Below are 25,886 nucleotides of genomic sequence, written 5' to 3' on the forward strand. Positions count from 1 at the left end.
CCCATAGACCCCGAGAATTAGAGGCCCCTCAGTGTGTCCCCATACACAGGGTGTGTATGCACCTGCAGCAAAGGGTTAAAGAGGAAACTGCTGCAAAGATTTCAACATCTCCGCTTGCTTCAGTAACTTTAGACAGGGCAAAATAGTGTTAATATGTTTCACAGCTGAACATTTGTTACAGTTGTATCCAGTGTAGACTCTTCTGTTGACTACAGATGGATATGATGTAAAGGGAACCTGTCAGTAGGTTTGGGGATCCTGTGCCTTCATTGCAGCTGCGGATTAGGGTCTCACCTGTTTACTTTTAAGGGCATCTACCACCAGGATGAAGGACTGTATGCAAATGAGCCTGAGGGGCTCCAGGCTCCATAGGTGTTAATGGAGCCTGGAGCCCCTCAGGCTCATTTGCATACAGTCCTTCATACTGGTGTCCTTTAATTCCCATTTTAGCAAGTGAATGTTATTGTTTGTATTATAAAAAGTTACTCAATTTTCCAATATACTTTCTGTATCAATTTCTCACGGTTTCTAGATCTCTGCTTGTTGTCATTCTATAGAAAGCTTCTATGTTTATTATCAGTGCACAGAAATCTGACCCTGGTCACACAGGTGCACGTCTCGTTATATCACACAGGTGCACGTCTCGTTATATCACACAGGTGCACTGCTCGTTATATCACACAGGTGCACGGCTCGTTATATCACACAGGTGCACGGCTCGTTATATCACACAGGTGCACGGCTCGTTATATCACACAGGTGCACGGCTCGTTATATCACACAGGTGCACGGCTCGTTATATCACTCAGGTGCACGGCTCGTTATATCACTCAGGTGCACGGCTCGTTATTTCACTCAGGTGCACGGCTCGTTATATCACACAGGTGCACGGCTCGTTATATCACACAGGTGCACGGCTCGTTATATCACACAGGTGCACGGCTCGTTATATCACACAGGTGCACGGCTCGTTATATCACACAGGTGCACGGCTCGTTATATCACACAGGTGCACGGCTCGTTATATCACTCAGGTGCACGGCTCGTTATATCACTCAGGTGCACGGCTCGTTATATCACTCAGGTGCACGGCTCGTTATATCACACAGGTGCACGGCTCGTTATATCACACAGGTGCACGTCTCGTTATATCACACAGGTGCACGGCTCGTTATATCACACAGGTGCACGGCTCGTTATATCACACAGGTGCACGGCTCGTTATATCACACAGGTGCACGGCTCGTTATATCACTCAGGTGCACGGCTCGTTATATCACTCAGGTGCACGGCTCGTTATATCACACAGGTGCACGGCTCGTTATATCACACAGGTGCACGTCTCGTTATATCACTCAGGTGCACGGCTCGTTATATCACACAGGTGCACGGCTCGTTATATCACACAGGTGCACGGCTCGTTATATCACACAGGTGCACGGCTCGTTATATCACACAGGTGCACGGCTCGTTATATCACACAGGTGCACGGCTCGTTATATCACTCAGGTGCACGGCTCGTTATATCACACAGGTGCACGGCTCGTTATATCACACAGGTGCACGGCTCGTTATATCACACAGGTGCACGGCTCGTTATATCACACAGGTGCACGTCTCGTTATATCACTCAGGTGCACGGCTCGTTATATCACTCAGGTGCACGGCTCGTTATATCACACAGGTGCACGGCTCGTTATATCACACAGGTGCACGGCTCGTTATATCACACAGGTGCACGGCTCGTTATATCACACAGGTGCACGGCTCGTTATATCACACAGGTGCACGGCTCGTTATATCACACAGGTGCACGGCTCGTTATATCACTCAGGTGCACGGCTCGTTATATCACTCAGGTGCACGGCTCGTTATATCACACAGGTGCACGGCTCGTTATATCACACAGGTGCACGGCTCGTTATATCACACAGGTGCACGGCCCGTTATATCACACAGGTGCACGGCCCGTTATATCACACAGGTGCACGGCTAGTTATATCACACAGGTGCACGGCTCGTTATATCACACAGCTCTGATTGCTCTCTGTGATATAACGAGCCGTGCACCTGTGTGACCAGGGACAGATTTCTGTGCACTGATAGTAAACATAGAAGCTTTCTATAGAAGGACAGCAAGCAGAGATCTAGAAAACCGTGAGAAATTGATACAGAAAGTATATTGGAAAATTGTGTAACGTTTTATAATACAAACAATAACATTCACTTGCTAAAATAGGAACACCCCTTTAAAGTTGCAGGTTCCGGACATTCTGGATGTGGGATGGATCAGTGTTTGTTAGTAGCAGCAGGACTGTGAAATATGGATTTATATTTCAAGATTGTTGCATCTCCAAGTGCACTGTGGGCTTGTCCTCACACTGCTGTGCTGTTTGCTCTTTGCATTGAGGTGCTTACAGCCCTGCCACCTCCTATGCACCAGGATGACTGCTGTAGTGTCCAACCAGCAGCCTTCAGGACTGTGAAACAACTAAATGCAGAGAACAAAGAGCACAGCAGTGTGAGGACAATAACCAACATTGTCTGTTGTTTTACATAGTCAAACCTGCTGACAGTTCCCTCATAATTATGTTCAGGGTTTTGGGGATGTCACATTGGTGGCTTTTTATTGTTTTTTACTATTTAACTTCACAATCTGCGCTTGAAGTGTCCTAGAGGTTCTATGCGACAGACTGCAACTTTATCATCACCCCCTGGAAGTACAGGAATACCGTAATTGTTATTACAAACTTCATTAAGTGGTAATTGATGGCAGACGCGCTCCCGCTCTCGGGTCCTGTACTCCAGGCCCTTGTTCTCCAGGCCCCTTCCTGCCGCTTTACATATAGATTGCACCCTCTAGCGACTTTGCTATGTAAATTCCATATCGCTGTTTTGTGTAATGAGATGTAATCTCCCATCCTAATGATATTGCTTCTTTATTGTTCTGTGGTAATTACCCGCCATCCTTTCACCTTTCCGTCCGGGGAGTAAATTACTCGTTAGCGAGATTTTCAGAGTCGTTAATTATTTACGGCGTCGTTCTCTCTCTCTCTTGGCCGCCCTTAGAAGCGGAGAAAAATGTTGCTACAAATAGGCTTTTTATTTTGGTCATAAAGGGCCGGCGCGCTGAGCGGATGCCCGATTCCTCCAGCCGGGTCATCGGTGGCGGCTCCCGAGTGACACCGCGCCATAGTCGTCTCTCTTCGTGGTTGGAGCGTTGATGTAATTCGCTGCTGCTTGTGCATCTCGTTTTATTCCTTCTCTGAACAGAACGAGGCAATGATGGCCAAAGAGACCTCCGGGAGTCGAGAGCGATGCCTGGAGTCGAGAGCGATGCCTGTAGCCGAGAGCGATGCCTGGAGTCCCCCGGTGCCCTGTGTAGTGCAGTGCGATTGTATATCTCCTCGCCATGTTCCCGAGATCAGCAATGGACCATCTATCGCTGACCCTTATACATCTGACACTTCCCTTCTATAAATCCTATAATCCAGCATCTGATAATCCGGAATCTTATATAGAAATAACATATGGAATCTCACTGGAATGAAGATGGACATTCCTAGGGCTCTGACTCCTGAAACCTTCTGGTGTCATGGGGCGAACTGATGTATCTAATCACCCGTGATACAGTCTACTAACTGTATCAAACCTGGTCATGTGTGCTACTCTATATCCGGTGGTGCCATGTGTAGTTCTGGTGGCTAGTGATTGTTCACTGACCACATGTATCTAAGCTTATGAGAAAAAAGATATCTAATCCTATCATATGTGATACGTTCTGCTAAGTGATGTATCTAAGCTGCTGTGTGTGATGTATTCTGATAAGCCGCATACAGTTTGCTAAACAAGTGTATCTAATCTTCTTGTGTGATACTGCTTGGTCTCATAGATTGTAAGCTCTTGTGAGCAGGGCCCTTACCCTATAGTTTCATGTGTGATTTTGTTTGTAACGGTCCCCCATGATCTGAATATGATGGTTCTATAGAAATAAAGATTTATTCTTATTATTAACCTTGTATCTAATCCTATCCAGTTTGATACGGCCTGCTGAGCTTTGTATCACATCAGATAGAATTGGATACACAGCAGACAGTATCACACAAATTAGGATTAGATACAGCCTGCTAAACTGTGTATCTAATCCTATCATGTGTGATACAGTCTGCTGAGCTGTGTATCTAATCCTATCCTGTGTGATACAGTCTGTTAAGCTGTGTATCTAATCCTATCATGTTCAATACTGTCTAATAATATTCTGTATGTGAGTCTCTGTAAGTGCCTGGATTGTTTGTTGAGCTGCTGTATCTAAGCCTATCCTGTGTGATACTTTCTTCTAAGAATACAGATGACTGCGCCTGGCATAGAGATGAATAGCGCAGTTGGCGTTGGCTTCTTCTTGGTTTAGCCCATTTACGTGATCCGTGAGGGTCCCATCACTGAGACCCCCACGATCAGCAAGTTTTTGTTTGTCACTTTATATCCCTTTTAAGACTGTAATTTATGATCTCATGTGTATCTAATCCTATCCCATGTGATACTATTTGCTAAGCTGTTCTGGTCTCTTGCTCCCAGCTGCACCGCTGTATCTAATCCTGCCTGTGTGATACATCCTCAGAGAGATACATTGTTTCTTTCCTCCTTTGCAGATTTCCAGTGGGTACAAGGAGATGTGTGTGAGGTCCAGCTGATGGTCTATAACCCCATGCCCTTTGAACTGAGAGTGGAGACGATGGTAAGTCCTGAGCGCCCCTGCTGTGTCCCCAAACATTAACCCCTTAACCTTCCTGAACTCCCTGTAGTGCTGAGCTCTCTTCATACTCACTGGGTGTTTGCTGCACAATGGAGCAAACACCCGTCGCTAACAACCGGGATCGGTTCTAGCACCGATGGGGGATGTTAACCCTTTTATTGCATTAGCGAGCCGGTGGCGTATTCACGAGGGGGCCGGATGAGGGGCGCTGACTACCGCATCAAGCCTGGCAGTAACCCCCTCATGAATACGTCAGACCGCTTTGAGAGGGGTTGCAGTGTTCCTATTGTACAGCGCGACAGTGTCTGATAGCGTTTCTTTAGTAAACAGCTCCTAGTGCTGTTTTTATAGGTGACAGATCCTCTTTAAAAATGCTGAAATCCTGGAATATACACCCATATATCACAGTCCTGCTGCTACTAACAACATATACAAAGGTCTGATTACACATCTGTCAAGGGGCAATATATAACACTGACTGCACAGAGCACAGCAGTGTGAGGACACATCCCCAGCACACCTCGAGAACCTACAAGCCTAGACAACCTTATATACTGTGATCCTATGAATGTAGAGAGCACATGGTGAAGACCCACCTCAGCCCCAGTGCAAATCCACATTTCACAGTCCTCCTGCTACTAACAATATTCACAAAGGTATGATTCCACATCTCTTTAGGGACAAAACATACTATAGTTGCAGAGAGCACAGCAGTGTGAGAACACACCCCAAGGGCATTTAAAGATGCTAAAATTCTGGAATATAAATCCATAGATCACAGTTTTGCTTCTACTAACAACTTACACAGGTCTCCAGGGACAATACATAACACTGGCTGCAGAGAGCACAGAGCACAGCAGTGTGAGGTCTGATTACACATCTCTCCAGGGACAATACATAACACTGGCTGCAGAGAGCACAGAGCACAGCAGTGTGAGGTCTGATTACACATCTCTCCAGGGACAATACATAACACTGGCTGCAGAGAGCACAGAGCACAGCAGTGTGAGGTCTGATTACACATCTCTCCAGGGACATTACATAACACTGGCTGCAGAGAGCACAGAGTACAGCAGTGTGAGGTCTGATTACACATCTCTCCAGGGACAATACATAACACTGGCTGCAGAGAGCACAGAGCACAGCAGTGTGAGGTCTGATTACACATCTCTCCAGGGACAATACATAACACTGGCTGCAGAGAGCACAGCAGTGTGAGGTCTGATTACACATCTCTCCAGGGACAATACATAACACTGGCTGCAGAGAGCACAGAGCACAGCAGTGAGAGGTCTGATTACACATCTCTCCAGGGACAATACATAACACCGGCTGCAGAGAGCACAGAGCACAGCAGTGAGAGGTCTGATTACACATCTCTCCAGGGACAATACATAACACTGGCTGCAGAGAGCACAGAGCACAGCAGTGTGAGGTCTGATTACACATCTCCCCAGGGACAATACATAACACTGGCTGCAGAGAGCACAGAGCACAGCAGTGTGAGGTCTGATTGCACATCTCCCCAGGGACAATACATAACACCGGCTGCAGAGAGCACAGAAGTGAGAGGTCTGATTACACATCTCTCCAGGGACAATACATAACACTGGCTGCAGAGAGCACAGAGCACAGCAGTGTGAGGTCTGATTACACATCTCTCCAGGGACATTACATAACACTGGCTGCAGAGAGCACAGAGCACAGCAGTGTGAGGGATGATTACACATCTCTCCAGGGACAATACATAACACTGGCTGCAGAGAGCACAGAGCACAGCAGTGTGAGGTCTGATTACAAATCTCTCCAGGGACAATACATAACACTGGCTGCAGAGAGCATAGAGCACAGCAGTGTGAGGTCTGATTACACATCTCTCCAGGGATAATACATAACACTGGCTGCAGAGAGCACAGAGCACAGCAGTGTGAAGACAGGTCCCAGTGCACTGAACAACCAAACACTGGGTACTGGGATGACTTGTGACATGAGACTGCTAGCACATATTACATTATTTCCATGACTCTCCCCATTGGGGCTTATTCCAGATCTTTTCGGAGTTTCCCGTTAAGTCTCAGATTATCGTCTCCATCTTCACCGCCTCCCTATTTTCCGCCGCGCTGATCTTATACAATTAGAGGGTAATTGATTTCACACGTTACACGAAACCCCTTAGTAAGTGGAGCGGCCAACGGGTCCCATTAATAAGTTGGCGAAAAAAAAAGCGCAGGCGATAATAAATAACGGGAGCCGCTTCTATATCCGGAAGGTTAATTTCAAGCTCGGAGGCCTCCGGATAAAGCTGCTTGTCAGGTTTTTATGGTGTTAATGATAGAAGCGGCCCCCGGAGACGCCCCCTCCCCCAGCCTGCGCTCTGTGTACGTATATATACATACACCTGTATATATGGCAGGGGCGGCCGTGACTGTGAGGCTCATTATGGCGCCTTTTATTGCCCTCCTGTAATCCCGCCGCGACCTCCTCTATTCCTAGAACTCATAACAAATTTAAAGTAACGCTCCGCAAAACGGATTAGTGGCAGCAAGGCCGCTTTATGGCTGACAATGACAGGCCCCCGGGGGTCTCACTACACGGACGTCAGCCGCCCCTAATGGGCCTATAATAGATGTAGCCCTCCCCCCCCCCCAATCCTAATATCCAGGAGATTGTAGCAATAGATAGATATTACCAGGAGGGTCACAGTGACCAGGGAGCCGCTCGCTGGCCGTCCTGACAATGTCACCACAGTCTCCGCTGCTATTTATGATGGTTTGTGTCGTTCTTGGGATTAATTGCCTGGAGGAGGAGGGGAGGGGGGCAGATTCTCTATCCCCCCCCCCCCCCTGTCCAATTATCTGCTTTTTAACTGTGTCCATTCCAACATCACAGTGAAACCTGGTCACATCATCAACCAGTAGAGAGATACACTGAGAAAAATAGAAAAATAGTCTAAAATGTATCAAAATCCATCCTGATAAACCAGGGACATTACCACAGTCACGGTGCCTGGATCTATAAGTAATCTTATATGTGTTATCCATAACCTCCTTCCTTCTAATATCAACGTATAATGTTATGCTAGTTAACCTGAAGGTGTGTTACCAGAGCTCCTCCCTGCTGTAGATTCACAGGCTGTAACACTGTGCAGGAGCACTTCCCCCTGCCACTGTGTGAGATTACATCCGCAGAGGGACGGGGAAGTGCTGAGAGAGCAGAAAGAAAGTGTGACAGTTTGTGAAACTGCAGCACAGAGAGGTCCTGGTAACACCCCAGAAGACCTGCAGACTCATTAGCATAATTTTACATGTTGATTTTAGAAGGAAGGAGCAGGCCATGGATAACAAATATAAGAAGATTACCGCAGTCACAGTGCCTGGATCTATGAGTAGTGTCCCTGGTTTCATGAAGGATTTCCATGCCAGCAGGTGTGACCATACAGACCGCATGGGCTGTTAGTAGCAGCAGGGCTGTGAAATAGTGATTTTTATTCCAGGATTGTAGCTTCTCAAGTGCACGAGGGTTGTTTCATCACACTGCTTTGTTATGTACAGCTATTGTTTTGATTACACATCTCTCCAGGGAAAATTGTATAACAATAGCTGTACAGAGCACAGAGCACAGCAGTGTGATGAAACAACCCTCGTGCACTTGGAGAAGCTACAATCCTGGAATATAAATCTAAAATTCACAGTTCTACTGCTACTAACATCATAAAGGTGTGATTACACATCTCTACTGGGAAATATTTACCTTTATGCTGTTAGTAGCAGTAGGAATTGTGAATTTTAGGTTTATATTCCAGGATTGTAGCTTCACCAAGTGTTCTTGGACCATGTCCTCTCACTGCTTTCTTGTCTGCAGCACTGCACTTGTCCGATGTATGAGCTCAGATAGCTTACAGCACAGCAGTGTGAGGACATGTTCAAGTGCACTTGGAAAAGCTACAATCTTGAAATATAAATCCATATTTCACAATCCTGCTGCTACTAACAACATACACAAAGGTCTGATTAGATATCTCTAAGGACAATACATAACACTGGCTGCAGAGAGCACAGAGCACAGAGCACAGCAGTGTGAGGACATGTTCCAGTGCACTTGGGAAAAGCTTCAATCTTGAAATATAAACCCATATATCACAGTCCTGCTGCTACTAGCAAAATACACAAAGGTCTGATTACACATCTCTCCAGGGACAATACATAACACTGGCTGCAGTCTGTATGGTCAAAGCTACTAACAGAACCTCCTTAATATTAGGAAGTTGTAGATATTTTGATAATACGGAGTACACCGTCCCTTTAAGGCCTCTCTTGTCCTGATGTGACACATTATTAGATTTGTATCCTTCCCAGATACAGTAGCAGGAGGTAGAACGTTGTATCTTCTTGTCTCTTCTGTAATTCCTCATCTTGCGTCTTCTCTCTCTGCGGTGACGTCTTCATTCACATCCTGCGCAGTTTTTATGTCTGTCTCTCCTTGTACAGTGACAGGATCCTGAACGAAAGCCACATCTCAGCAAACCCTCATCTCACCCACATACTCACCACAAGTGCAGATTTATCAATTGTCTGTTTAATTACCAGGAATACTTTTGTGCCATACCAGGATGACGCATTAATAACCTGCTGTACAGGAGACAGAGAGAGAGAGGACTGATCTGTGCTGGAGACAGGGGAAAGAAAACATAGGGGGCAGTATTATAGTAGTTATATTCCTGTACATAGGGGGCAGTATTATAGTAGTTATATTCTTGTACATAGGGGGCAGTATTATAGTAGTTATATTCTTGTACATAGGGGGCAGAATTATAGTAGTTATATTCTTGTACATAGAGGGCAGTATTATAGTAGTTATATTCCTGTACATAGGGGGCAGTATTATAGTAGTTATATTCTTGTACATAGGGGGCAGAATTATAGTAGTTATATTCTTGTACATAGGGGGCAGTATTATAGTAGTTATATTCCTGTACATAGGGGGCAGTATTATAGTAGTTATATTCCTGTACATAGGAGGCAGTATTATAGTAGTTATATTCCTGTACATAGGAGGCAGTATTATAGTAGTTACATTCCTGTACATAGGGGGCAGTATTATAGTAGTTATATTCCTGTACATAGGAGGCAGGATTATAGTAGATATATTCCTGTACATAGGGGCAGTATTATGGTAGTTATATTCTTGTACATAGGGGGCAGTATTATAGTAGTTATATTCCTGTACATAGGGGGCAGTATTATAGTAGTTATATTCTTGAACATAGGGGTCAGTATTATAGTAGTTATATTCCTGTACATAGGGGACAGTATTATAGTAGTTATATTCCTGTACATAGGGGGCAGTATTATAGTAGTTATATTCTTGTACATAGGGGGCAGTATTATAGTAGTTATATTCCTGTACATAGGGGGCAGTATTATAGTAGTTATGTTCTTGTACATAGGGGGCAGTATTATAGTAGTTATATTCTTGTGTATAGGGAGCAGTATTATAGTAGTTATATTCCTGTACATAGGGGGCAGTATTATAGTAGTTATATTCTTGTACATAGGGGGCAGTAGTTATATTCTTGTACATAGGGGGCAGTATTATAGGAGTTATATTCTTGTACACAGGGGGCAGTATTATAGGAGTTATATTCCTGTACATAGGGGGCAGTATTATAGGAGTTATATTCTTGTACATAGGGGGCAGTATTATAGGAGTTGTATTCCTGTACATAGGGGGCAGTATTATAGTAGTTATATTCTTGTACATAGGGGGCAGTATTATAGGAGTTATATTCTTGTACATAGGGGGCAGTATTATAGTAGTTATATTCCTGTACATAGGGGGCAGTATTATAGTAGTTATATTCCTGTACATAGGGGGCAGTATTATAGGAGTTATATTCCTGTACATAGGGGGCAGTATTATAGGAGTTATATTCTTGTACATAGGGGGCAGTATTATAGGAGTTATATTCCTGTACATAGGGGGCAGTATTATAGGAGTTATATTCTTGTACATAGGGGGCAGTATTATAGTAGTTGTATTCCTGTACATAGGGGGCAGTATTATAGTAGTTATATTCTTGTACATAGGGGCAGTATTATAGTAGTTATATTCTTGTACATAGGGGCAGTATTATAGTAGTTATATTCTTGTACATAGGGGGCAGTATTATAGTAGTTATATTCCTGTACATAAGGGACAGTATTATAGTAGTTATATTCCTGTACATAGGGGGCAGTATTATAGTAGTTATATTCCTGTACATAGGGGGCAGTATTATAGTAGTTATATTCCTGTACATATGGGGCAGTATTATAGTAGTTATATTCCTGTACATATGGGGCAGTATTATAGTAGTTATATTCCTGTACATAGGGGGGAGTATTATAGTAGTTATATTCCTGTACATATGGGGCAGTATTATAGTAGTTATATTCCTGTACATAGGGGGGAGTATTATAGTAGTTATATTCCTGTACATAGGGGGCAGTATTATAGTAGTTATATTCCTGTACATAGGGGGCAGTATTATAGTAGTTATATTCTTGTACATAGGGGGCAGTATTATAGTAGTTATATTCCTGTACATAGGGGGCAGTATTATAGTAGTTATATTCTTGTACATAGGGGGCAGTATTATAGTAGTTATATTCTTGTACATAGGGGGCAGTATTATAGTAGTTATATTCCTGTACATAGGGGGCAGTATTATAGTAGTTATATTCCTGTACATAGGGGGCAGTATTATAGTAGTTATATTCCTGTACATAGGAGGCAGTATTATAGTAGTTATATTCCTGTACATAGAGGGCAGTATTATAGTAGGTATATTCCTGTACATAGGGGGCAGTATTATAGTAGTTATATTCTTGTACATAGGGGGCAGTATTATAGTAGTTATATTCCTGTACATAGGAGGCAGTATTATAGTAGTTATATTCTTGTACATAGGGGGCAGTATTATAGTAGTTATATTCCTGTACATAGAGGGCAGTATTATAGTAGGTATATTCCTGTACATAGGGGGCAGTATTATAGTAGTTATATTCTTGTACATAGGGGGCAGTATTATAGTAGTTATATTCTTGTACATAGGGGACAGTATTATAGTAGTTATATTCTTGTACATAGGGGCAGTATTATAGTAGTTATATTCCTGTATATAGGGGGCAGTATTATAGTAGTTATATTCCTGTACATAGGGGGCAGTATTATAGTAGTTATATTCTTGTACATAGGGGGCAGTATTATAGTAGTTATATTCTTGTACATAGGGGGCAGTATTATAGTAGTTATATTCTTGTACATAGGGGGCAGTATTATAGTAGTTATATTCTTGTACATAGGGGGCAGTATTATAGTAGTTATATTCTTGTACATAGGGGGCAGTATTATAGTCACTCAGTTACCTCTGATTACAGATGAGAGTTCCTGACCACTTTCCCCTCTCCCCAGGGTTTGCTCACCAGTGGGGTGGAGTTTGAGTCTCTCCCGGCTGCGCTGTCTCTTCCGGCAGAATCGGGGCTGTATCCGGTGACCTTAGTCGGTGTTCCCAGGACCACAGGGCAGATCAGTGTGAATGGTAAGTTTGGGTTGGCACTGCAGAGGGTTGTGGCTTTCTGTGTATCATACAGAGGTGTTGGTGATGTCACATATAAAGGGGCCACATGTGCTCAGATTTTGGTGCTCCGGGATTGGTGATTTATCTGGTTCATCATGACAATCGCCTCTTTGACCTCCTCTTCAGAGCCAGCACCAGCTGAGATCCGCTTTTCATTCATGGATCGGTAGAAGTTGCTGAGCACAGCGCTTGGCTATGTTTGCCGTTTTTATTTTACATTGCGAATGGGGTCGGGTAACAATAAAATTTCGGATATCCCCTTTAATGCCTCCCAGATTAATACCTGTTTCAGCCAATCAGTGACCCCCTTGGATTTGGTTACAACAAAGGAAGTGCAATTCCCCGGGAATTTAAGTGAGGTTCTTGGTCCATGGAGGCCACTCCTTAGCTAATGCGAGTCCCAGGACCCCAGGTCGTACCAGATCGACAATAATTCTTAGTTTTTCCATCCCGGTCTTGGCCATCTTAGGGGTGTCTCTGCTTTCACAGAGCTTCCTCTCATTGGAGGAATAAAAGTAGGTTTTCTAATCTTGCAACTTTGTTGCATTTTGTATTAAAACTTTTTTTTTTTTACTTGTCTTTTAGAATTATGAGGGGATTAGAAGGTCACTGAAGATATCTGTCAAATCTGGACAGTTACATTGTATGTTTTCCCATTGTGTGGGGGCATGGCCTCACTTTGCACTCAGTGTATGGACCTCCTGCACAGCCCCTCCCCTCTGCTCTGAGTGACATATGTCTTATTCAATCAGTCGTCTCCTACAGCTTTTATTCTGTGCATTGGGGAAGGGCAGTGTTGCAGATCCTTACAGAGCGCTCAGAGCACAGCAGTGTGAGGTCATGCCCCCAGTTCTTGGAGCAGTGATGCAGCTGCAACAATTTCATGAAAATCTATTAACAGAATCCATTGTGATAAACTAGGGACACTTACTCATAGATCCAGGCTCTGTGACTGTGGTCATCTTCTTTTAATTGTTATCGAAAACCTTATTCCTACTAAAATCAACTTTTAAAATTATGCCATTATGCCTGAAGGGCTGCTGAGGGTTTTCCAGAGCCCCTCTGTGCTGTAGCTTTATAAGCCTTAGCTTCTTTCCTTCCACCTCTGCTCCCTGTGTGTAATCTCACACAGAGGGTGGGGGGAATTGTTTCTGCACAGTGTAACAGTCTGTGAATCTACAGTACCGAGTGATTCTTCTAACACGCCCAAGAGACCTTTGGTCTCATCCATGTAATTTTAAAAGTTGATTTTAGATGGAAGGAGGACATGGATAACAAATATAAGAAGATTAGCACAGTCACAGTGCCTGGATCTACGTGTAATTGCCCCTGGTTTCAGGCCTGATTTTGATGGTAGGTTTCCTTTATCCACTAGAATTGTCTATGTGATGACATGACCCTTTTGACACAGTGAGGGAATTTTTGCCACTTTGCACCATCATGGTGATCAGGCTTCGGGGTCAGACTACACAGAGAGTGCTTGTTGTCTGTTACCATGGAGACACATATTCCACTAAGAAAGTGTACAGAAAATAACTGGAGCAGGATTTCCTTCCTTTTTAGAATTGAGATCCATCCAGCAGTGACATGGTTACATAACTTTCATACTCTCCGCCTCTACTTTGGGTCTGTAGCATGTAAGGAGCAGAACTTCCTCCGCTCACACACACGTCCCGGCATCTCAATAAATCAATTACATACAATCAGATGCAAATTTATGGCAACGCCGGCGTCTCCCAGCATGAAGGACCGACAACCGGGGAGAGGTAATGAGCCGAGCCTCAGGTGGGATCTTCGTGTCCCGTTTGTTTAAAGCCGCGTTCACATCTCTCAGCAGAACCCGTATTAAAGTATTAAGGCAGAGATGGGCGAACACCCGGATATACAAGTATTCAGAGCCAGGATTTCACTTCTCCGAATATCTGCACAATACAATGTAACAATTATCACAGGCGGGGTCTGTGGTGCAGAACACACTGCTACATGTCATGCGTGGTACTGCAGCTCTTCCCCATCATCTTCACTGCAGTACCTAACACAACCCATGGCCTGAGGGGGCGCTGTTTCTGGAAAAAAAAATCAGTCTTTTTCTAACCATAGGCTTCAGGTGGAGCAATGTCCTTTCTGAGGATAAATTATGTATCTTCCCGGAATATTAGTCTTGTGCTAATCGTCCCCTCTTCTCCTGCCCCCCATTGGTTTATAGGTTACCACACGTCTGTATTTGGGGTCTACAGCGACTGTCTCCTCGATAACCTCCCCAGCCTCAAGAACAATGGCTGCACAGTGGACGTGATCCCGGCTTTACCGAGATTACAGATCAGCACCTCGCTACCCAGGTAAGTACTTGCATGGTGAAGACTCTTGGGTACATGCACGTATCGTCCCTTTATATCCTTCCCAATCAAATCATCTTTTAAGTTTAGGGCAGCACGGTGGCTCAGTGGTTAGCATTACAGCCTTGCAGCGCTGGGGTCCCTGGTTCAAGTTACAGGGTTAACATCTGCAAATTGTTTGTATGTTTTCTCTGTATTTGTGTGGGTTTGCTCCGGGTCCTCCGGTTTCCTCCCACACTCCAATACATACTGGTAGGTTGATTAGATTGTGAGGGGACAGGGACTCATTTGGCAAGTTCTGTGCACTATATAAATAAAGGAATTATTATTATTATATTTATTCTGGTAAATCTTATCAACCTCCTGAAAGGTTTCCCTGCGACTCCAGTGGAGGCTCCACTCACCGGTCGGTCAATAAGTGTCTTGATGTCATATGTCTTATACTTCTGACCCCTGAGCCAATCCCTGACATCCCGCTCATTCTCAATTTGCTGCTCAGGTCAACATTTTGCACAAATGGAGTTGGAGCCACCACTGGTGCCGTAGTGCCCCCTTTTTTTATTTTGAAAAATCTGCCCCGTATGGTTTCCCAAAATGGATGTTTCTGCGGTAAATCCACTAAAATCTACAAGACACATCCACACTACGTATTTAGGTGCTGATTTTCTTTAATTCTTAGCTTCTTTTTCATTCTTGGTGTTGAGTTGAGCATCTTGCCTCAGGCAGCAGCACCTGCAGCAAGATTCGGGATAGCATCAGGGGTGCAGTTATCTGCTGCAAAGTGGGACCTGCCACTCAAAAATCTTCACATCCGATGTCATTATGGGTTTGAGACATTGCATGGAGAACCCACCTGCTAATAAAAAAATAACCAATTCTGCGCAGCAGCCAAATACAGTCTCTTGTACAGCAGATACCATTTCAGTTTTGAGTACAGACGATCCCTGACTTAAAGGAAATATACCACCAGGACGAGGATAGTAAACCCAGCACACTGACATACTGGTGTGCTCCCCTTCTGGCAGGATCTGCTCTTAATTAAGCTTCTTATGCCCTTGTTTTTAAGAAATAAAGGTTGTAAAAATTATGTAAATGAGCCTGAGGGGCTCCAGGCTCCATTGATATCTATGAAACTAGTCCCTCAGGTTAATTTGCATAATTCTTATAAACTTTTTTTTCGTAAAAACCAGGGCATAAGAAGTTAAAAGAAGAGCGGATCCTGCCAGAGGGGGCACACACCAGTATGTCAGTGTGCTTGGTTTACAATCCTTCATCCTAGTGGTAGATTTCCTTTGAGGGCACCCGACTTACAAACAACTCCGAGTTACAGACCTATGTGACCTGTGACCTCTGGTGACCTCTCTGGATGCATAACTTTGGTCCCAGGCTGCAATGGTCAGCTCCAAGGTGTCTGTAATAATCCTTGTTCCCACGACAGCAGAAATTTGTAAAAATCCGATTGTCACAGGGACCAGATTTTTTTTTTTGCTGGAGTTAGAATTATAAAATATACAGTTCCGACTTATACACAAATTCACTGTAAGTACAAACCTAAAGAACCTATCCTGTACGTAACTCGGGGACGGCCTGTAGATTTATAGCCGATGCCATCCATGATTCGCCACACTTAATCCAGGTGTCGTCATGTGACTGTGTTATACTATCCTGAGTCCAGTCCTGAACGTGATTCTACTGACCCGAACCAGCAGCACCATAGATTCCAAGATTTATGGATCCATAGATTGGGGCACGGGTTGTGGCTCTTATATGGATACATCATGACCCAGAGGGGGTGTGTGGGCCTGTAGGTAGCAGACAGACTAGTAATCCATGCAGTGTCGTGACAGCGTGTTGTGTCTTCCCAGATCGGCGCACTCCCTGCAACCATCCAGTGACGACGTCTCCACCCATGTCTCCGTCCAACTTTTCAATGGAGAGACCCAGAAAGTGCTGATTAAACTGGAGAACATCGGAACTGAGCCCCTCGAGACCTTAGAGGTGTCCTCCAAGACGCTAAATAACAAAGGTAAGTGGATGTGAAATGTGGAATATATTCTCTCCGTCCTTTTCTCCGTGTGGCCATAGCCTTAAAAAGTTTATGTTGGAAATAATTGAAAATGCATTCACCCTTCTCTGGTTCCCGGCTCCTGCGGGCTTTCGTCTTCAGTATTGATGGCTCGACTGGAAGTGTCAGCTGTCACATGACCTGTTGCATCCAATCAGTGGTCTCATTAGATCATGTGATGTCACTTCCTCTTACGTCAAAAGTGACATCCTGTGATTGGCCGTCGATGATCTCGTAACCCGCCTTCATTATCATAGACTGAGCAGGGATCCTAGACATCCCCTTTAAATCAGACAACCAATGAGAGAGACTTATACCCTATCGGTAAGTGTTGGATCGCTGGGGGTCTGACTGATGGGACCCCCATTGATTGTGAGAATGGGGGACCCAAAGTGCCCCTCTGCATAACAGGAACTCCATCACCTGGTATGAGGCGGTTCAAGATCTTTGTCCACCCTCTGATCACAGTGGAACTAATGGTCCCTTAGTTTATAGATCACGTGGGGGGCTCCAGCAGTGGGACCCCAATCCATGTTAAACTTATCCTTATAAAAGGGACAACCCCTTTAAGATAACCTACTTATGGCTTCTTTTTCATCCAGGAGGACCCAGCCTGTCCATAATTTGCACCAGCAGCTTGTTGATCAGTGGACATTGTGTAGTACTTCCTTCTTCCTCTGGGGGCGCTGTTTATTTTTTGTTTCTTTTAAAACTTTTCTAAATCCGAACAGATAAGATCTGGATGATCTCAATGTCTAAAAAGTCACCTTAAAATATTTTTATTAAAAAATAAAATCTGCTGTTTAATTTTTGTAATAACATAAATTTTGTATTTTAATTTTGCAATAACATACATAAAATTATAAAATCGCAATTTTTATTCAAATCTTTCCCCCCAAATAACTCTCATGTTCTGCGATCAGCCTGATGTGCATTAATTTATGTAGATTGATTTGTAGCAGGACTTGGTTACATTTACATTCCCAGCATCGGGATGAATGTTAATGCTTTTGTAGCGTCTAATTGCGGCGCGCAGGCGTCTCGGGGCGGGGGGGGGGGGGAGTCGCGCTCCGAATTTCCGAGGCGATGGCGGTTTTAATTCTAGAATCTCGCTAAACCTTGTGCGCTGGTACATCTTGTAGCTAATACCTGGAGTATTAGGTAACTCGTAGCTTTTAGGGTGAAATTAATCCCCGGTGGCTTCACCTCTTACCTGAGCCGGGAGCTTTCCCAGTCCGGATCTCTGGAGACATCCGAGGAGATTGATGGGATGCAACTTTTTTTTTATTTTAATGGTTTTGCTCACATTAAGGTAACGTTGCTTAAGCAAAGATTTGATGAAGAATGGAAATTTAACTCCCGATGGAATTTCTTCTAACAACCTACCTGGTAATGAGGCTCCGGGTCCCGCGCTGCAGGACCTATTAACAGACACCACTTATAACTCCAGATTATAGCCCAAAACGCAGAGAAACTTCACATATTTTACACTTGATGTATTTTTCAACTAATTTTTTTTTTAAACAATATTCATATTTTTACTCTAGTCACATCCAAAGCTGCTTGGAACACTTTGTGTATTTGAACACAGGTGCAATAAAAGGATTTGTATCTGGGAGTGCTGCTTACCTGCTTACTTTTTCCATCTTTCTACTCTTTCTAAGCTGCTGTGAAAAATAAGCAGTCCCAGTGTGAGTTTGGGGCACTGCATGTGAGGTCTTACAGGCGCACTGCAGTCAGGTGTAAGAGGAACCCATTACAAGTGTAAATGCAGATTCGGTTGTAATGGACATTTGGTTCCAAACAAGAAATCAGTCTGAAAAGTTACATCAAGATGTAAAATATGATTGGCGGTCATTCTTGTAAACATGTGCATATAGCTATATGTAGCTGTGATTGAGTAGGACCGCCCACTGGACTCCTAAGGCATTGAATCAAAGCTCAGAGTTGCAAAGGAGGACCACCCACAGGCCTCCAAGGGTATTGAGAAACAGCTGCTATTGGACTGGACTGGACTCCTAAGCTAAACAGATAGGTTACCCTCAGTAAGACTGTCCCTAAGTGGACTCTTACTGTCAGTCACCATGCAGGACGGCCCCCTGGACTCTTGAGGAATCCCAAACCCAAAACCCAAATAGTAAAAGGAAATCTACCATCAAAATTCATCATGATAATCCAGGGACATTTACTCATAGATGCCAGCACCGTGACTATGGTAATCTTCTTATATTTGTTATCCATGGCCTTCTTTGTTCTAAAATCAACTTTTAAAATTATGCTAATGAGGAAGAAGGGCTACTGGGGGTGTTAACAGAGCCCCTCTGTCCTGTAGCTTCACAATCTGTTATACTGTCTCAACCCTCTCCCTCAGCACTACCCCTTATACCTGATGTAATCTCACACTGTGGAGGGAGATGCTTCTGCACAGTGTACCGTATTTTTCGGACTATAAAGCGCACCGGATTATAAGGCGCACCATCAATAAATGCCTGCTTAAATGTTCATATAGGTTCATATATAAGGCACACCGGATTATAAGGCGCACCTGATTATAAGGATGAATGACCAGCAGGTGACAGACCTGTGCACAGTTCAAGGCAGCTGTTGTCTGTAAGTACGGTTCATATATAAGGCGCACTGGACTATGAGGCGCACCTTTGATTTCTGAGAAAATCAAAGGATTTTTTGTGCACCTTATAGTCCGAAAAATATGGTATTTAAGATGTCCTTTATCTGTAATTAATACCCATTATATGGATGCTGTCAGACCACTGTGACTGCTCACTCCATGCACATCATTTTAATATTCTTAATCCTATTTTACAGCAATGTATCAAATTTTACCTTTTTCCTAACTTTACAGAAAAACTATACGGTGACTTCCTGATGTGGGACCTCGAGGAGGCGCAATCCCAGCTGCCCCTGAAACCTGGTAAAACTGCAATCTTCACAGTCTATATCAAAGTGAAGCTGGACTTTTCGTGCCAAGAAAATCTCCTGCAAGATTTGAATGATGGTAAGAAACATTGGGGGGGATTTATAAACACACTTGTGTCACAATTCTGGTGGTTTTGCACCAAAAACACTGTCTAAAATGCCTTGCACCACAGTTATCAAGGCTTTTAGACTTTCTCGACTTGGCTTGCACCAAAAATTCTTCTTGTACAACCCTGTACAAGAATATAACTACTATAATACTGCCCCCTATGTACAGGAATATAACTACTATAATACTGCCCCCTATGTACAGGAATATAACTACTATAATACTGCCCCCTATGTACAGGAATATAACTACTATAATACTGCCCCCTATGTACAGGAATATAACTGCTTTAATACTGCCCCCTATGTACAAGAATATAACTGCTATATTACTGCCCCTGATTTACAGGAATATAACTACTATAATACTGCCCCCTATGTACAAGAATATAACTACTATAATACTGCCCCCTATGTACAAGAATATAACTACTATAATACCTCCCCCTATGTACAAGAATATAACTACTATAATACTGCCCCCTATGTACAGGAATATAACTACTATAATACTGCCCCCCTATGTACAAGAATATAACTACTATAATACTGCCCCCTATGTACAAGAATATAACTACTATAATACTGCACCCTATGTACAAGAATATAACTACTATAATACTGTCCCCTATGTACAGGAATATAACTACTATAATACTACCCCCTATGTACAAGAATATAACTACTATAATACTGCCCCCTATGTACAGGAATATAACTACTACAATACTGCCCCTATGTACAGAAATATAACTACTATAATACTGCCCCCTATGTACAAGAATATAACTACTATAATACTGCCCCCTATGTACAGGAATATAACTACTATAATACTGCTCCTATGTACAAGAATATAACTACTATAATACTGCCCCCTATGTACAAGAATATAACTACTATAATACTGTCCCCTATGTACAGGAATATAACTACTATAATACTGTCCCCTATATACTGGAATATAACTACTACAATACTGCTCCCTATGTACAGGAATATAACTACTATAATACTGCCCCTATGTACAGGAATATAACTACTATAATACTGCCCCTATGTACAAGCATATAACTACTATAATACTGTCCCCTATGTACAGGAATATAACTACTATAATACTGCCCCTATGTACAAGAATATAACTACTATAATACATCCCCTATGTACAGGAATATAACTACTATAATACTGCCCCCTATGTATAAGAATATAACTACTATAATACTGCCTCCTATGTACAGGAATATAACTACTATAATACTGTCCCCTATGTACTGGAATATAACTACTACAATATTGCCCCCTATGTACAGGAATATAACTACTATAATACTGCCCCCTATGTACAGGAATATAACTACTATAATACTACCCCCTATGTACAGGAATATAACTACTATAATACTGCCCCCTATGTACAGTAATATAACTACTATAATACTGCCCCCTATGTACAAGAATATAACTACTATAATACTGCCCCCTATGTACAGGAATATAACTACTATAATACTGCCCCCTATGTACAGGAATATAACTACTATAATACTGCCCCCTATGTACAGGAATGTAACTACTATAATACTGCCCCCTATGTACAGGAATATAACTACTATAATACTGCTCCCTATGTACAGGAATATAACTACTATAATACTGCCCCCTATGTACAGGAATATAACTACTATAATACTGCCCCTATGTACAAGCATATAACTACTATAATACTGTACCCTATGTACAGGAATATAACTACTATAATACTGCCCCTATGTACAAGAATATAACTACTATAATACATCCCCTATGTACAGGAATATAACTACTATAATACTGCCCCCTATTTACAAGAATATAACTACTATAATACTGCCTCCTATGTACAGGAATATAGCTACTATAATACTGCTCCCTATGTACAGGAATATAACTACTACAATACTGCTCCCTATGTACAGGAATATAACTACTATAATACTGCCCCTATGTACAGGAATATAACTACTATAATACTGCCCCTATGTACAAGCATATAACTACTATAATACTGTCCCCTATGTACAGGAATATAACTACTATAATACTGCCCCTATGTACAAGAATATAACTACTATAATACATCCCCTATGTACAGGAATATAACTACTATAATACTGCCCCCTATGTACAAGAATATAACTACTATAATACTGCCTCCTATGTACAGGATTATAACTACTATAATACTGTCCCCTATGTACTGGAATATAACTACTACAATACTGCTCCCTATGTACAGAAATATAACTACTATAATACTGCCCCCTATGTACAAGAATATAACTACTATAATACTGCCCCCTATGTACCGGAATATAACTACTATAATACTGTCCCCTATGTACTGGAATATAACTACTACAATACTGCTCCCTATGTACAGGAATATAACTACTATAATACTGCCCCCTATGTACAAGAATATAACTACTATAATACTGCTCCCTATGTACAGGAATATAACTACTATAATACTGCCCCCTATGTACAGGAATATAACTACTATAATACTGCCCCCTATGTACAGGAATATAAGTACTATAATACTACCCCCTATGTACAGGAATATAACTACTATAATACTACCCCCTATGTACAGGAATATAACTACTATAATACTACCCCCTATGTACAGGAATATAACTACTATAATACTACCCCCTATGTACAGGAATATAACTACTATAATACTACCCCCTATGTACAAGAATATAACTACTATAATACTGCCCCCTATGTACAGGAATATAACTACTATAATACTGCCCCCTATGTACAGGAATATAACTGCTTTAATACTGCCCCCTATGTACAAGAATATAACTGCTATATTACTGCCCCTGATGTACAGGAATATAACTACTATAATACTGCCCCCTATGTACAAGAATATAACTACTATAATACTGTCCCCTATGTACAAGGATATAACTACTATAATACTGCCCCCTATGTACAGGAATATAACTACTACAATACTGCCCCTATGTACAGAAATATAACTACTATAATACTGCCCCCTATGTACAAGAATATAACTACTATAATACTGCCCCCTATGTACAGGAATATAACTACTACAATACTGCCCCTATGTACAGAAATATAACTACTATAATACTGCCCCCTATGTACAAGAATATAACTACTATAATACTGCTCCTGTGTACAAGAATATAACTACTATAATACTGCCCCCTATGTACAAGAATATAACTACTATAATACTGTCCCCTATGTACAGGAATATAACTACTATAATACTGTCCCCTATGTACTGGAATATAACTACTACAATACAGCTCCCTATGTACAGGAATATAACTACTATAATACTGCCCCTATGTACAGGAATATAACTACTATAATACTGCCCCTATGTACAGGAATATAACTACTATAATACTGCCCCTATGTACAAGCATATAACTACTATAATACTGCCCCCTATGTACAGGAATATAACTACTATAATACTGCCCCCTATGTACAAGAATATAACTACTATAATACATCCCCTATGTACAGGAATATAACTACTATAATACTGCTCCCTATGTACAGGAATATAACTACTATAATACTGCCCCCTATGTACAGGAATATAACTACTATAATACTGCCCCTATGTACAAGCATATAACTACTATAATACTGCCCCCTATGTACAGGAATATAACTACTATAATACTGCCCCTATGTACAAGAATATAACTACTATAATACATCCCCTATGTACAGGAATATAACTACTATAATACTGCCCCCTATGTACAAGAATATAACTACTATAATACTGCCTCCTATGTACAGGAATATAACTACTATAATACTGCTCCCTATGTACAGGAATATAACTACTACAATACTGCTCCCTATGTACAGGAATATAACTACTATAATACTGCCCCTATGTACAGGAATATAACTACTATAATACTACCCCCTATGTACAGGAATATAACTACTATAACACTACCCCCTATGTACAGGAATTTAACTACTATAATACTGCCCCCTATGTACAGGAATATAACTACTATAATACTGCCCCCTATGTACAAGAATATAACTACTATAATACTGCTCCCTATGTACAGGAATATAACTACTATAATACTGCCCCCTATGTACAAGAATATAACTACTATAATACTGCCCCCTATGTACAGGAATATAACTACTATAATACTTCTCCCTATGTACAGGAATATAACTACTATAATACTGCTCCCTATGTACAGGAATATAACTACTATAACACTGCCCCCTATGTACAGGAATATAACTACTATAATACTGCCCCCTATGTACAGGATATAACTACTATAATACTGCCCCCTATGTACAGGAATATAACTACTATAATACGGCCCCCTATGTACAGGGATATAACTACTATAATACTGCCCCCTATGTACAAGAATATAACTACTATAATACTGCCCCCTATGTACAAGAATATAATTACTATAATACTGCCCCTATGTACAGGGATATAACTACTATAATACTGCCCCCTATGTACAGGAATATAACTACTATAATACTGCCCCCTATGTACAAGAATATAACTACTATAATACTGCCCCCTATGTACAAGAATATAACTACTATAATACTGCCCCCTATGTACAAGAATATAACTACTATAATACTGCCCCCTATGTACAGGAATATAACTACTATAATACTGCCCCCTATGTACAAGAATATAACTACTATAATACTGCCCCCTATGTACAAGAATATAACTACTATAATACTGCTCCCTATGTACAGGAATATAACTACTATAATACTGCCCCTTATGTACAGGAATATAACTACTATAATACTGCCCCCTATGTACAAGAATATAACTACTATAATACTGCCCCTTATGTACAGGAATATAACTACTATAATACTGCCCCCTATGTACAAGAATATAACTACTATAATACTGCCCCTATGTACAGGAATATAACTACTATAATACTGCCCCCTATGTACAAGAATATAACTACTATAATACTGCCCCCTATGTACAAGAATATAACTACTATTATACTGCCCCTATGTACAAGAATATAACTACTATAATACTGCCCCCTATGTACAAGAATATAACTACTATAATACTGCTCCCTATGTACAGAAATGTAACTACTATAATACTGCCCCTATGTACAAGAATATAACTACTATAATACTGCCCCCTATGTACAAGAATATAACTACTATTATACTGCCCCTATGTACAAGAATATAACTACTATAATACTGCCCCCTGTGTGCAATTGATAGAATTTATTTATAACTGAAAACTTTTCCGTCTTCTAGTGCTGTAACAGGTGATATTGTGTGTAACCTCACATTCCTGTGTACAGTATGTCAGTATTATAACGTGTGTCTTTTAGGTAATGTTGCGATCTCTTTGCAGCCACATTGGTGGATATTATGGCAATGTGATGTCTCTGAGCTCTGGTTGTACATTTCTCTTTATGAATAATCTCCTCTGTCCTATGTATGTGCTGCGGGGGAGGGTTCCCATTATATACCGTTACCTCTATACTGCAGATTGATGCTTCCTCTCTCTGTGTATACAATCTCTTATTCATGGCGCCCGGTGCAGGCGAAGTGCAGTAATGTATTATGTCTTCTTCGTCTTCTCTGACCGCATTCATACATCATTAGAGGCAACGCTAAAACTCTGCCTATTACAGCCGCTTAATGCTTCTTTTATGTAGTCTGACTTTATGATGATAAAACAGGGTGAGACTTCGCTTCCATATGGGCTCCTTCACCGCTCTGCTGTAGATCAGGGGCAGCAGGTTCTCAGCCGTGGGATCTCCATTCTAAATCTGCCCTGTCCCTTGCCAGCAGAATAGTGAGTGCAGCTCTGGAGTATAATACAGGTTGAAACTCAGGATCAGTACAGGATAAGTAATGTCATGTATGTACACAGTGACTGCACCAACAGCAGAATAGTGAGTGCAGCTCTGGAGTATAATACAGGATGTAACTCAGGATCAGTACAGGATA

At 41.9% G+C, this 25,886-nt stretch overlaps 1 protein-coding gene across 2 annotated transcripts in view; it reads left to right on the forward strand.

The window, feature by feature from the left end:
* Nucleotides 1-25,886, forward strand: part of TRAPPC9 (trafficking protein particle complex subunit 9) — a 348,005-nt gene that overhangs the window by 31,388 nt on the left and 290,731 nt on the right. For both annotated transcript variants that reach the window (XM_072151135.1, XM_072151136.1), the window contains exons 12-16: nucleotides 4,650-4,735; nucleotides 12,206-12,332; nucleotides 14,578-14,710; nucleotides 16,573-16,733; nucleotides 19,636-19,788. In XM_072151135.1, coding sequence (XP_072007236.1) covers nucleotides 4,650-4,735; nucleotides 12,206-12,332; nucleotides 14,578-14,710; nucleotides 16,573-16,733; nucleotides 19,636-19,788 — 660 coding nt within the window. The remainder of the gene's footprint in view (nucleotides 1-4,649; nucleotides 4,736-12,205; nucleotides 12,333-14,577; nucleotides 14,711-16,572; nucleotides 16,734-19,635; nucleotides 19,789-25,886) is intronic.

The sequence above is a fragment of the Engystomops pustulosus genome, chromosome 5 (genome assembly GCF_040894005.1).
Source record: "Engystomops pustulosus chromosome 5, aEngPut4.maternal, whole genome shotgun sequence".
Lineage (NCBI taxonomy): Eukaryota > Metazoa > Chordata > Amphibia > Anura > Leptodactylidae > Engystomops > Engystomops pustulosus.